Raw genomic sequence first — 13,350 nt, forward strand, 5'->3', positions numbered from 1 at the left:
TCACACTCAAAACCCAGTAAAGTCATGTTTTTCGTACCCTAACAGACATAGACAGTGTTTGACGCTCATATTAAAATTTCACCAGCACATGCATTTAACAGAAAAGAAAAAATAAGAACATTTCTTACTATCATAGTCAAAATCCCAGCTGGGTTTCTGTATTGAATCACTGTCTGAAGGTGAGTTGGAGGGAGGTGGAGGTGGCAGATTTGGTGCTACACTGCAAACAGCTACAGCTTTTCGGTGACCATGTACAGAATCTGGGTTAAAAGTACTAAACTCTGGGTGTTCAGGGATAGCAGACCCCTCAAAAGAATTCCTGTCAAGGTTGTTCCTGGAGTCGCTTGGAATGCTTGGAGTGTATGAAATGGGACGAACAGGAACCTGCGGTGGGATGTCAGAATAGATGTTCTTATTCAATTTTGCATCAAAATACGGTCTTTGCAAGAAGGCTGTTGTAGCTCCCAGTTGCTTGTCTTCAGGTTCTGGCTGGTGCTTCTTCTTTCTACTAACCACTTTGCGGCAAACGACAAAAATCACAACTAAGAAGAAGATTCCTGCGATGAAAACAATAATCCCAATCACTTCAGCTAAGCTAATGTTCCAAGATGTTGAAACGTATTTATTAAGAACAATGTCTGTGCAGTGTTTTCCTCCAAATCCATGGCTACAGTTGCAGTGATATGAACCATAAGTATTCTCACAAAGGGCACCATTAAGACATGGGTTTTCTATGCATTCATCAACATCAGTCAGGCACCTATCAGAAACAGAAAAGAACAATGATGTTTGGTTTACATCAGTAGTCTTTGTTGTAATCTCCTTGTTCTCAACAGTTCTGGATATATTTAATATTGAGTACTGCACACTATCAGGCAACACCTGAGATTTCAATCAGTTTGAACTGTTAAATAATGCTATTAAAATTCAATATGTGGAACACTACCTACCTTTCTCCACGAAAGCCTGTTTCACACTCACATACAGGTCCATCCAAACTGTCAATACATTTGCCACTGTTTTTACAAGGATTGTCTTTGCAATATGGACCCAGCTGGCACCTGCAAAGCCAAAACAAACAAATAAAAATTCTGGAATGAACCATTACCTTAGTGCAAGTGAGTAGATAGTGTGGGATTCAGGCTGTAATATAAGGGCCATCATTAACTTCAACTAACTCTAGGGGGTCTCAAAGTCTCAGCTTTAAGTAGGAAGCAGATAAAAAAGGAAACAGAAACAGTGTTACATTTGTAGCCTGTTCTCTAAGGGGTACAAAAAAACCATACAAACATACCTTTGACCTGTGTACTGTCCTCGGCACTGGCAGATAAAATCATCACTGACCGGGATGCAAGTCCCACCATAAAGGCAGGGGTTGGAAGAACATGGGTTGACACTTACATCGCAGTGAGTTCCCATAAACAAAGGTAAACACTTGCAGTAGTAACCTGAAATCAAATACAGTCTTTTTGAAAGATGTACATGGTTTTACTGGATTTGAGATAAAATCCTCCCTGCCCACCTACCTGTTCAAAGACATAGAGGATGGGAAAAAAAATAGAAATATTTTTACTGGAAGATCAAGGAAAGTCTAACAGTAAGGTTTATCTTGAACATGATTGATGGGGAACTTTCATTTCTCTCACAAAACTCAAATTGTCACAATTATTTCAGACTTTTTAAAGGAAAGCTCTAAAGTAGGAAGTTAAGAGGATGGACCTCAGGTAGTGACACTGAAGATTAAACCACAGCTTACCTCCATTTGGCAGTGTGTTGCAGATGCCTCCATTCTGACATGGGCTGCTTGAACAACCATCTGTGGTAGTCAGTAAGCATCCAGGAGTCACATCTACAGATTCCTCCATGTGTGCATAACTTCGTGGCTTGCTGTTTAGGGGCAGCTCTTGTCCATTAAGTACAACAGAGTCCATACAGCCTCTGAAACCATTGCTAACCTGAGGACTTCTACCATGTCTTGTACCTTGCTGACGAATATGACCACCAAAAAACACGTGATTATCTAGGTTTAGTGTCCTAAGTGTACCAGGAGCAGTACCAGATGCAGTATGCACCCTATCCAGAACAAGTCGTGCATAGTTTCCGTCCACTTCAAGAGACACTGAATGCCACTGGCCATCATTAATCTGAATGCTCTGAACAGAGACAATCCCAGGTCCACTGCCACAATCAAATTTATATTGCAGTCTTCCATGGTGAATCTACAGAGGAAAGCCACAACACCAATAAATGGTCTGTATACTTAAAGAGTATAGAATATTGATGCCTATAAAAGTTTACGTTTGTTGGAAAGACATGGTGGTGTTCATAAAAGGCAGTTTATTAACACTGTTTTCCAAACAGTCACAGCGATTGTGATTCACTCGATATAGTTCTTTTAATTAAAACCTACATTTTGTACATTTTTATCCTCTAGTAAAGAAGTCACAGATCATAATCAAAAAACTACAATACCTTTCATTTTGTGCCTTAAACGACTTATTCTGTATGGAGTTCAGTATTATAAGCAAAAAAATTTAAAGTTGTTGCTTAAAAAAGGTGATTAGTGAAGTTTTTTTGTTTGTTTTAAAACAGTAAAGAAAATAAATTCCTTTCAATCATTTAAAAAATTCTGCACAAGTTTATCACCTAGATGTATAACATACCCCACCTTCAAGGCAATTACCAATTATAACAATTCTACAGAGATGTTATGACTCAATCTTTTAATCTGGCACAAAAAATGGTAAGAAGATGGTAGCAAGAAAAGAGGAAATATGCACTAGGACATTTTAGCATACCTCTAAGATACTGTAGTCTGTTCCTCGAGCATACATAACAACTGCATGAGCAGAGTAAGTTCTAAGTCTCATTGTCAGCTTCATTTCCTCTTTGTTCTCAGTTTCCATGAGACGGTATTTTACATAGCTGCTCCCAGTAAATGTCACAGCAGAGTCAGCTGGTGCTTAGCAATACAGAAGAGCATAAAATGTATTATTAGCACAGGACTGGAATCAAATTTATACTTGGAAAACAATACAAATTTTTTTAGAGTTAATTCCTTACCAGGACACTGTCTAGCTTTGCTGTCTTGGCAAACACAGGTGTATTTTCCTTCCTTTGGATCTCCTAAACATTCGGTACCTTCAGGGCATGGGTTTCCTTCACACCCACTATTCACCAGGGGGCATTTCCCTTCTGTAAAATAAAATCCATTATTTCTTTTCTGTTGGTGGTAATGCTGTTTTCTCAAAAGGGACTCTTAAGTACAGTAGCTGAAAGTAAACCAAATAATATTTTAACTATCAGACATGAAAGTGAAGTAACAGTTACAGGACATGACTGGCACAAATAAGAAAAATGGCATATAGAGTGGCTGATGTACCTCCTTATCTTGACTACTCAATTTAATTGGTGAAAGTGGGAAACTGGTCTTGTGGTTTAAGGTTTACCATTACTATCATTCACCATAAAACCCAATATGTAGATATTAAACATGGACAGAGTGAGTTGGGGGGAGCAGGAGAAAAGCATGTCTGTATTTGAGACAGAAAAGGAAAGGCCTTTAAATATTTACTTCATATGTGCAAGTTCACCCAGCAACATTAAGTCTTGATTTTAAAAAGCAATGTTGTTTTCATCTGAGCTAAAGATAAATTAATCTGCTGCTATAAATCTGTATGCTTATATGTATTTTAATGAATATTTCCCACATCACCCTGTCATTCCCAGCCAAGTTTGGCTGTGTGGGCCACTTCCCTAAGCAGAAATAAGGAAATACTCAAGGAACTTTTCAAGATCTTACCTTTGTGCACACAAGACTGAAAATGGCCATCAATATAGAATAGGGAACAACAAAAAAATTAACTTCTTTCATAAAATGGAAAACAAAGGTATAACTATAAAAAACTAAGAATCCACTCCCATAAGCTTATATTATGTCAACTCTTTAAATGAGGTAATGAGAAGAATTACTCTTTACTCTGAAAAAAATTAGGCAAATGTTGCAGCAAGGATTACAGAATATTTTTAATCTTGTCCTGTAATATAAATTTCCACCCATAGATGATAGCTTTTTAAAACCAGAACTATCTTTTCAAGGATATGGTTTCCTTACTGCTTTTCTTACCTTTACAAAGACAAACTGCTGTTCTGTGGTGTCGTGGAGTGACAAAACTCAACCTGGCTGTGCTGTGCGTTGACATGATGTTCTCATCCACTGTTACTTTTTCTTCACAAAATTTCAAAGGACAATCTAGGCCTGCACAGAGCTTATGAAACACGGCAACTATCCGGACACCTAAAATCTCCTCTAGGTCAGGCACAGAAGAGTTTATCTTGTGGAGCAAAATTCTCATTGGGTGGTGAGAGCTACCAGACTTTTCAATATTCAGGAGGACATCAAGATTTGAAGGAGGATCAGAAGGCTGCAAACTAACGATCTGGATGTCATTTCTCCTCACGCCCAAGATGTTTCTTAATGCTCTCTGGAAATTGCGCCAGTAATCACCAATAAATTCTTCAGGGGACAGGTTTGCAAAGCGTATTGCAATACTGTGATTTAGTAAATCTTGTGTGATTTGTCTGATGTGTACAGTAATATCTGCTGCAGTTGTAAATTTTCCATCTGTAACAGTGACATTTAGGAGGTACTGTCCTACATCTAACCTTTTATGTGCTATTAGTTTGCCACCAGTACTGGAAACTGAGAACAAGGATTCCATTTTGGGGTCCAGACTGTATGTCAAAGTATCGTAAACATCTTGGTCTGTTGCATGAATTTTTCCAATGACACCACCTGAATACTCTTCCCCAAAGGCTGTGATAAAGATTTCTAGAGGTAGAATTGCTGGAGAATAAATGCTTTCCTCAATAACTCTAATGTCAATATAAGTCAAAGATGACAATGGTGGTTTTCCGTTATCTGCCACCTAAAAGAAAAATGAGGACAGATTTACATTTTTGCTTTACCTCAAATTCCACTGTAGATATTTGTACTGTATACAGTAGAGATGTATTTTTCTATCAAAAAAAAAAAAGTTAATACTGAAAATTTAAAAAGCTTATATAAACAGGAATAGACAAACATGTTTTCACTTCTCCGAGGATTAAAAGGCTACAGTGCTCTTATTACCTGAAAACGCCAGGGAGCTACTAACACTGGTAGCAAATACAGAGGAAATGTACACTAGCTGATTTCAGACAGCAGATGGTGCTTGAAGCTTTTTTATATCAAGCATGGAGGCACATTACAAACTTGAAATGAGTCATGCACCAGAAATGTGCAGCATGCTTCATCACAGTTAGGAGGTGGTCTGGAAGGCAAACTAAATGCGGTATGCCAAACAGTACTTCAAAAGGAAAACAATACATGCAGAAAGTTACAACTAATTATGTTGTCTTTCATGATTTTTGAGCATGGAGAGGGAAAAAACCTACCTGTAGTGCTATTTGCTTCAGACAATTAAAGTAATTTTCTTTAACAGAGTCAGCCTAATTCAATTTTAAAGCCTTTTTGAACACCCTGTTCTCCACCCCTTCTGGACAAAAATATACACTGTTGTTGTATGAAGATGAGGCAAAAAAAGAGTAGAAAAGTGAGAAAAGAGGATTCCTTTGGGTTCACTTGCTTTCTGTTTCTCAGCTCTTGTTTCCCATCTACCTTTTTTCCCCAGAGCTCTTTCCCAGTTACTGAAAGTGACACAAAAGAAATAGGTAAAGAAGAACTGGAGAGATGTGAAGGTACAGTGGGGATACACAGGGCTCAGAAGGTAGAAGATACTCTGCATTGTTCAAAAGATTTTGCAATAATTTTACGGAGACTACAGGTTCACTTTGAAGATCTATACAGAGAAGCTGCTTTTGATTTTTCATACAGATTTAAGCAAAAAAGGAGTAACTCCAGGCACAAGACTATCTGGATGTGCACATCATCATGGCACTTCTAAAAGGTAATGCATGTCTCACAAAACTACACGTCTTCATCTGTTAACTCCAAAAGAAAAGCATGGCTAGAAACTTGCTCTCTTAGTTACTCAAACATAAATACTAAGAGAAAGAGAGGGAGAGAGGCAGAGAGAGAGCACTCAAATTGGCAAAGTTTTGTTCTGCCTAGATTTCTGCCTGGAAACAAGACAAGGCAGGCAGTTTAGCTACAGGAGAAATGCCCAAGGGAAACAAGAAAAGACTCAAAACAAACAGACAAGCAAAATTATAACAAATGGACAGCAAGTGGGAAAGAAGAACCCCAAGAGAAATGCTTTTTCAATGGTGCTGATATTTAAAAATCTGTTTTGGTTTTAAACTAAAGACTTCAGAGTGTGGCACAGAGGACTGTATGACTCATGGCTGAAGATTTCGCGCACTAGTGCTGTGAGACATTCGTTAATGGATAATCTATTTCCTTTGGAAAGAGGGCAAGCAAATGTGAGTGGCATTCACATGTAAGGTGACTGTTGAGGAAAAGAATCCCAACCTTATTTGTATTAAAACCACAAAAATAAAAGTAATGGGCATATTAAGTAACGTCTTCTGGAGGTACTGGGTGTGTAGAGTGCATATGGGGGGAGTTGTTTGTGTGTTCTTTTTTTTTTTTATTTGCTTGGAGTTTTTTTCTAATTAATTACATGCCTTTAACTTAAGATCATCACTGCCTCAACAATTCATTCAGAAAGCAACTAAGGTGAAAGCTGTCAATACTGGAAAGCAGTGAAGGTCAGCTAAAAAATGAAAAAAGGGTATCAAGAGATCATATACAGTCATTAACTTGTGATCTGCAAGATGAAAGTGCAGAAATTAAACAGAGTGCAAACTTGAGAAAATGCTTCCTACTACCTTTGAAATATCTTTGTTTTAAATGAACAGGGAAGAATAATTTCCCACTAAAGTCATGACTCTGGTTTTGTGTGTATCATTGGAATTGAAGTCTTGTGATATGGTAATGCTAGTTTTAGCCTTAGATACCTTCATACTCATGTTTCATAAGATATAGCAAATAATAGCAGTGTTCACTGAAAAAAGGTAGAGTAGTGTGAAATGACAAAAGGCAATTAAAAGATGGTGACATATTTCCAAAATCCAGTGGGAAAACTTGTAAACCAACAGATTAGACAGGTCCAAAATACTGAGATTGAAAAGTACAGCACACAAAAAATGCACATTAGTACAGTCTGCTCTAATGATTTATAGTGTCTGAGAAGTCTTTGTTCTAAATGAGTACGTTTGTTTTAAGACACTTTTTTAGCTGCTGGATGCCATTAAAATAGCCCTTATTTATTCCCTAGAAAAAAGGCACTTTGAAAAGTGCTGTGCTAAAGACAAGATAGCTGAAGTACCGACAGGCTGTTTCCAAGCAGCCTAGAGACCAGGAAGTAGCTTAGAAATTAAAGAATTGCCTGATTCCACCCAGGGGAAGATGTTAGATAGGTATCTCACATTTAAGAAAAGCCAGGAACATTAGGAAGGGCCAAAGGTGCAGCTAAATCGTGAAATGTGACAAAGTCAGTGAAACAGTCTAAATAGAACAGACATAATTCCCTGTGAGTGCATTTATAAGAATATGTTTTAGAGGCAAAATAAATAGAAATTAGTTACTGCTTGGAGAAGATTTAAAATAAAACATATGAATCTTGTTCTACACTAATTCCACATACAAATGGCTAACAGAGGAATGATACACTTGTCCCCTTTTTCATCTCTACTCTTAAACTTTAAATGAAACTATATCAGTTCTTATACTGATGCCTCCAGGTAACATATTTTAGTGACTCAACCAGCAATTACAGTATCTGTGGGAATTTTTTCTCCTTTCCCCAAAGATAACAGACTATGTACCAATATGTCAAAATTATCCCAATGTGGACAGAACTCAGTATACACTGGTGCTTTAAAACTCTGCAAGTGCACGTTTACTCAGAAATTATCTGCAATAGTACGTATAGCAATAACTTGGAGATTGAAAGAAATTCCTCATGTAAAAATACAGTTAAGGATTTTTATTAAAATATGAATGTGGAAAAGAAGTTTAATAATTAAGACTAGCTATTTTTAGCCTAGCAATTTTAAGTCCTCTTTCACAGCTGCTTAACTTATAACTGAATTTAAAAGATTAAAAAAATTGGTATGAACTTTTCTTACTCTAGGTTACAAAAAGTATTTGAGAGAACTTCACCAGGTTAATGTAACCTTGTACATGGTCTGTTCTTTTTGCACAACAGTGGCAAATGTAGCACATATTATAGCATTTCAGGTAATTTTTTGGGTTTTATGCTGTGTTTTCCATTGCAAGATCCTGAGATCTCAAAGTACTGCTCTGCAAGTTTCAATGCTATGACAAAGGTGACCTGATCTACTTTTCCAAACTTAAAAAAAACGTGTTTTCAATTGCTGTTGGAAAAAGAATGTGGCACTACAGAAAAATTTTTCAGTACTGTTATACTGTGCAACTTTCAATATCTCTGTTTCTATCATATGAGTGTAGTCCAGCACACAGCTTCCAGGGTCAAAGTGATAGGGACAAGAGGAATTCTGCAGTCAGTAGCAGGGATCTGTTCCCTGATGGCTTTTCCAGCAACTGAATCCTGGAAGGCAGAGGCCACTTACCCAGTAACATTTTACTTTCAACTTACTCCTACTGTTAGTTAAATTAAACTTCCCATTAAACCTGTGTAGATTTCAATTTAAACCAACAAACTTTGTCTCTGAAGATGTTACCTCAAGGGACATGCCTCAAATGACTACTTGGCATGTCAGGATCTTGTAACAGAAAGACAAGTGGTGGACTGGGAATGAGTGGGAAAAGTTTACTAAATACTTACAATGCAAAACAGCTAGAGGAGGCGCATCCTACCTTAACGTGAAGTAAATAGTGATCCCTCACTTTGCGATTCAGTGTAGCACTTGTGGTCAGAACTCCCTGCTGGTTAATCTGAAAAGTGTTCTCTTCATTTCCACTCAGGACAGTAAAGAGAAATGGAGGGCCGTTGTGAGAAGAATCCTTGTCTGTCACCACTAGTTGCAGCACACTAAATCCAATAGGCTTATTCTCCTAAAAATACATAATACACATTGCTTTTGTTAAATTGAGGGTATAGTCTGCCACTGATTTCTTCTTCACAACAGAAAAAAACCCCCACATTATTGTCAAACCAGTTAATTGGTATTAAGAGAAATCAGAATGACCACATGGTTTCAGAAAAACTACTACCTTCTGAGAATAAAAATAAAAAAACAGTAAAAGGAGAAGGGCAGTACATTTTTAAACTTTGTATTATATTTTTAAAGGTAGTTCAGCCTTGACACTTTACATTTTCCACTTCTGGTCTAAATAATTATTACTGTAGCCTAATTACCAAGTCATCAAAGATTTCAAATTTTACTAAAACAGATGCTAAGAATAATCCAATGGCTTTGCTGCGAGGATTAAAAAAACACACTCCTCCATCTGACCCCTTGTGCCCCTAATTAGTGTTCTGACTTACAGCTGTGGCTGCTACAGCCACAGTCCAACTAAAATATGAAATCCTAGCTTTAAAATTTGCATCATAAAAGCCCTTCAAGTTTGCATCATGTGGATGCCTGAGGTTTCACAGACACTCCGAATGCTTTGGCTTATCATGTATCTTTACACACACATACAACCTTATCTAACACTTTTAACACCTCTTCCAGAATACTCATGCTATACAGCATTGACTAGATTTTCAAATATAATGCATATTTTAAAAGCAAAAAAAGTAGAAACGTTATTTTGAAGTACAACAATAACAAAACACTATCCCTTCACAGTTGCCAAAACTTGCAATAACAAGCATACTCTTTATTCCTGAAAGACTAAGTCAATTTAGTTATCAGACATTGCAGCTGAAGCTTTTTTCCCTTTCAGCAAAACAGACAAGGACCACCATTTTAAAATACAAATATTTACATTTGGACATCTAAAGTAATTTGATTTCCATAATAGCTAAGCACATTTCTGACTATGTCCAAATATGTCCATCTCCAATACACGAGGAAAAATGCACGCCAGCATTCCTGGGCAACTCCTTCAGCTTCCTCTGTGCTACCTTCATACTAGGACAGGCTCATATGACTGAACTATAAAACAAGAGGTCATAATTTTTAATTGAGTAAGGGAAATATTACCAACACTGGCTACATAATCCACAGTTTTAGGAGATACGTTAATTAACATTCATTTCAAGAAAGACTAACTGGAGATAAGAAAATACCTTTGATAGCACATAAGCATACAAGTCTTTGGGGGGTTTACATTGGTTTTGGTCAGGTTTTTGTTTTGTTTTGTTTTTTTGGGTTTCTGTTTGGTTGTTTGGTTTTTTGATTGTTGTTGTTAGTTTGTTTTTTAAAGCAAGACCCAGGACATCTTACTTGCATACTCTGTGTATATTGGGTAGAGATTAATCACTTTGTCTTATTTCAGAAAGCTACCTTTACAGATCACACACACCATCTTGAACAGAACTGGTATGTTAGGATGACATAGTGCACCAGATAACATTGCCTGATCCTCACTGATCTACTGTACTAGACCAGGCATCAGCAAAAGCAGAAGGACCCAAGGGATTGAGCTAGATAAAGGTCTTAATACAATTCCTTTGCTGCCTTTCATTTATTCTCTATTGAATTCAGGAAGACAAGAAGTACAGACACTGTCCCTGCTATCTTTGCTTTAGTAGAGTTTTTTGAATCAGAAGAGTATATGCCACTTTAGAATCTGGCTCACTGCTACCCTCCTACGATGCAAAATAAGTCAAAGGATTGGTATGCAGCATTATGCAATACTACTCCTGTTCTAACTGCTTCTGATCCCAGAGGAGACCAACAGAAATTAGGTTTTAACCTACATGCCAAGGAGCACAGCACAGTAATAGGTACCTAAAAGATCTTTTTGTAAGCAGTAACTCTTAAGATTAAAAAGAAATAGCAAAATTATTATGTATTTTAACATCCCTGTATGATGCTAAGAATGTTATAAACATAAATGCAATGTATAATATGTACACACACGAGGAACATGACAAAGAATCCACAGAGGCTGTGGTCTCCTTCACTGGGGAGGTTCAAGAGCATCTGGATGCAATCCTCTGCAGTGTGCTCTAGGACAAACCTGATTGTGCAGGGAGGTTGGACCACATGACTCACTGAGGTCTTTTCCAACCTGACTCATTCTGTGATTCTGTGAACTTGCAATGTAAGTTTCTAAATAATCTGCACAATAGGAACTTCGTAACCCTCAACACTTATTTGCCAAGCAGTCTCACTGGTGACCTTAAATAATTAAAATACAGAAAAACAGAACTGAAGCATTAGATTTATTGTACCTTGCAACATTTTTCAAGTCACAACAGTCCAAAAACATTATTGATTTGACTACTTCATTATCTGTATTTACCTGGATGATAACACTGTAGTTTCCTTTTGAGAATACTGGAGGATTATCGTTTACATCAGAAACATCAATATTAACTGTTGTTGTATTAAGTCTAGGTGGACTTCCATTATCTGAAGCTTGAACTGTCAAAGTATATCCTGATATCTAAAAAACAATTAAAAAAATTTCCAAAATTCACTAAAGACTAAAACATAACAAACACAGTTTTTTTTTATTGATTTAATTTTTTGTTTATTAGCATAAACTCCTAGTAAAGTTTACATTCATATATTTAATCCTTTCTCTTCCCCTTTGCTCTCCAAAAATACTGATATAAATACATGTTTTCACTTTATGAGAGCTATATTAATTTTAGAACATGAAATGGTAATTTACAAATAGAAAAAAAATGTAATTATGTATTGTTAAATTAATCTCAACAGCTCAAAAAGCATGAACAACTCACCTTTTCTCTGTCTAGAAGCTTAGTCACTTTTATTTCACCCCTGGTAGGGTCAATTGTAAAAGGATTTCCTTGATTGCCATCTATAATTGTGTAGTGAATGCGGTTGTTAGAAGGTCCATCAGCATCATCTGCCATAACCTAAGGGACATTACAGTTTCCTTTAAAAGAGGTTGAAATAGATTCTAGTACCTTTCAGATGAACTCATCCTGAAGATGAGGTGCTTTGGTCTCACACATTTCAGTTTTAAGAGAAATGCCATCCAAATAGAACATTCCAACATCACTTAATTTCCTGAATTTCTTCTGAAAATGACGTCATATTCTCATGAGGAAAACATAAATATATCACAAAACATAATCTACTTTCCCACAGCATCTGAAGTCCCTGGTTCTGAAACTTTTTCAAAGTAAATTTTCAATTCACTCAGTGGCAAACATCTATTCATTTATGTTCACCTTCAAATCAATACTGATTCCTTCAAGATGGAAAGCATGATCATCATGACAGAGTGTTTTTTCAAAAAAACAATACATACTGTAATAACTGATTGTTCAAGCACAGCGTCTTCACTGATTACTGCAGTGTAAGTGTCTTGGCTAAACACTGGAGTGTTGTCATTGATATCCGTGACATTAATATTCACCGTTACAACATCACTTAATGAAGGCGTGCCTCCATCTGTAGCTTCCACTGTCAAGTAGTACTCATGAGAACTTTCATAATCCAAGCTCTCAATGACAAAAATAGCTCCTAGGGAAGAAGAAGAAAAAAAAAAGCCTCACTCAAACTCTGCTATTGCTGTAGTATTATGTATTGCAACTTTTTATGTTGGCCTGACAAATACTCAGCTTTTTCAGGGCTTGGATTTGTCACTGTGAAGCTGGAGCTACACAGTCAAATGATCACACTTTACTTGTGTGAAGAAGTAAAGATGAGAAGTTTCTGCCATTACTACAAAAGACTCACACTTTAAAAACACCTGGCTTACATTTTGTAATGTGAGGTTTTAACTGACTAGTTAAGATAGTGCAGTCTCTAATATACACACTGATTTGCAGCTGGAAGAGTTTTTTTGGAACTTTTTTCCTACTTTCAAATATATGAAGTTTATCTGGCAAAGTAGTTCTATACTACAGTACCAGCATGCACATAGAAAAAAGCAGCTGGAAGAATTATAATTTCAATTACAGTAATACAATTAACTATTGTGAACTTCTGGGTAGAAATCTTATTAAAAAGAAAGAAACAAACAAACCCAACAAACTTTACCAGAAATTAGTTGTAGAAAAAGAACTGTTTGAAAACAAAACTAGAACCAAGGCGTATATTGATTTTTAACAAAGAATTATCATTAATAAGGAAAAATTCTCTACAGAACCTAAATAGTATCTGAGATTAAATCTAACTATCATGCAAGTCTAAAATCTCCACTGTCATGCTGGGTATATGGTTGAACAGAATAGTCCAACCTCTTTAATGCTGTATCAAACTCCTCTA

At 36.6% G+C, this 13,350-nt stretch overlaps 1 protein-coding gene across 7 annotated transcripts in view; it reads right to left on the reverse strand.

The window, feature by feature from the left end:
* Positions 1-13,350, reverse strand: part of FAT1 (FAT atypical cadherin 1) — a 105,236-nt gene that overhangs the window by 7,751 nt on the left and 84,135 nt on the right. For all 7 annotated transcript variants that reach the window (XR_003572863.1, XM_027898663.1, XM_027898661.1 and 4 more), the window contains 11 exons: positions 12,389-12,603; positions 11,853-11,990; positions 11,408-11,551; positions 8,846-9,043; positions 4,127-4,928; positions 3,064-3,195; positions 2,799-2,962; positions 1,757-2,219; positions 1,295-1,448; positions 951-1,061; positions 129-760 (listed from right to left, as the gene is read on the reverse strand). Coding sequence is in view for 6 of the 7 variants with exons in the window: in XM_027898663.1 (XP_027754464.1) it covers positions 129-760; positions 951-1,061; positions 1,295-1,448; positions 1,757-2,219; positions 2,799-2,962; positions 3,064-3,195; positions 4,127-4,928; positions 8,846-9,043; positions 11,408-11,551; positions 11,853-11,990; positions 12,389-12,603 (3,153 nt within the window). In the remaining variant the exon portion in view is untranslated. The remainder of the gene's footprint in view (positions 1-128; positions 761-950; positions 1,062-1,294; positions 1,449-1,756; positions 2,220-2,798; positions 2,963-3,063; positions 3,196-4,126; positions 4,929-8,845; positions 9,044-11,407; positions 11,552-11,852; positions 11,991-12,388; positions 12,604-13,350) is intronic.

Source organism: Empidonax traillii, unplaced genomic scaffold (genome assembly GCF_003031625.1).
Source record: "Empidonax traillii isolate 1590-97213 ecotype Southwest subspecies unplaced genomic scaffold, ASM303162v1 scaffold613:size471213, whole genome shotgun sequence".
Taxonomy (NCBI): Eukaryota; Metazoa; Chordata; class Aves; order Passeriformes; family Tyrannidae; genus Empidonax; species Empidonax traillii.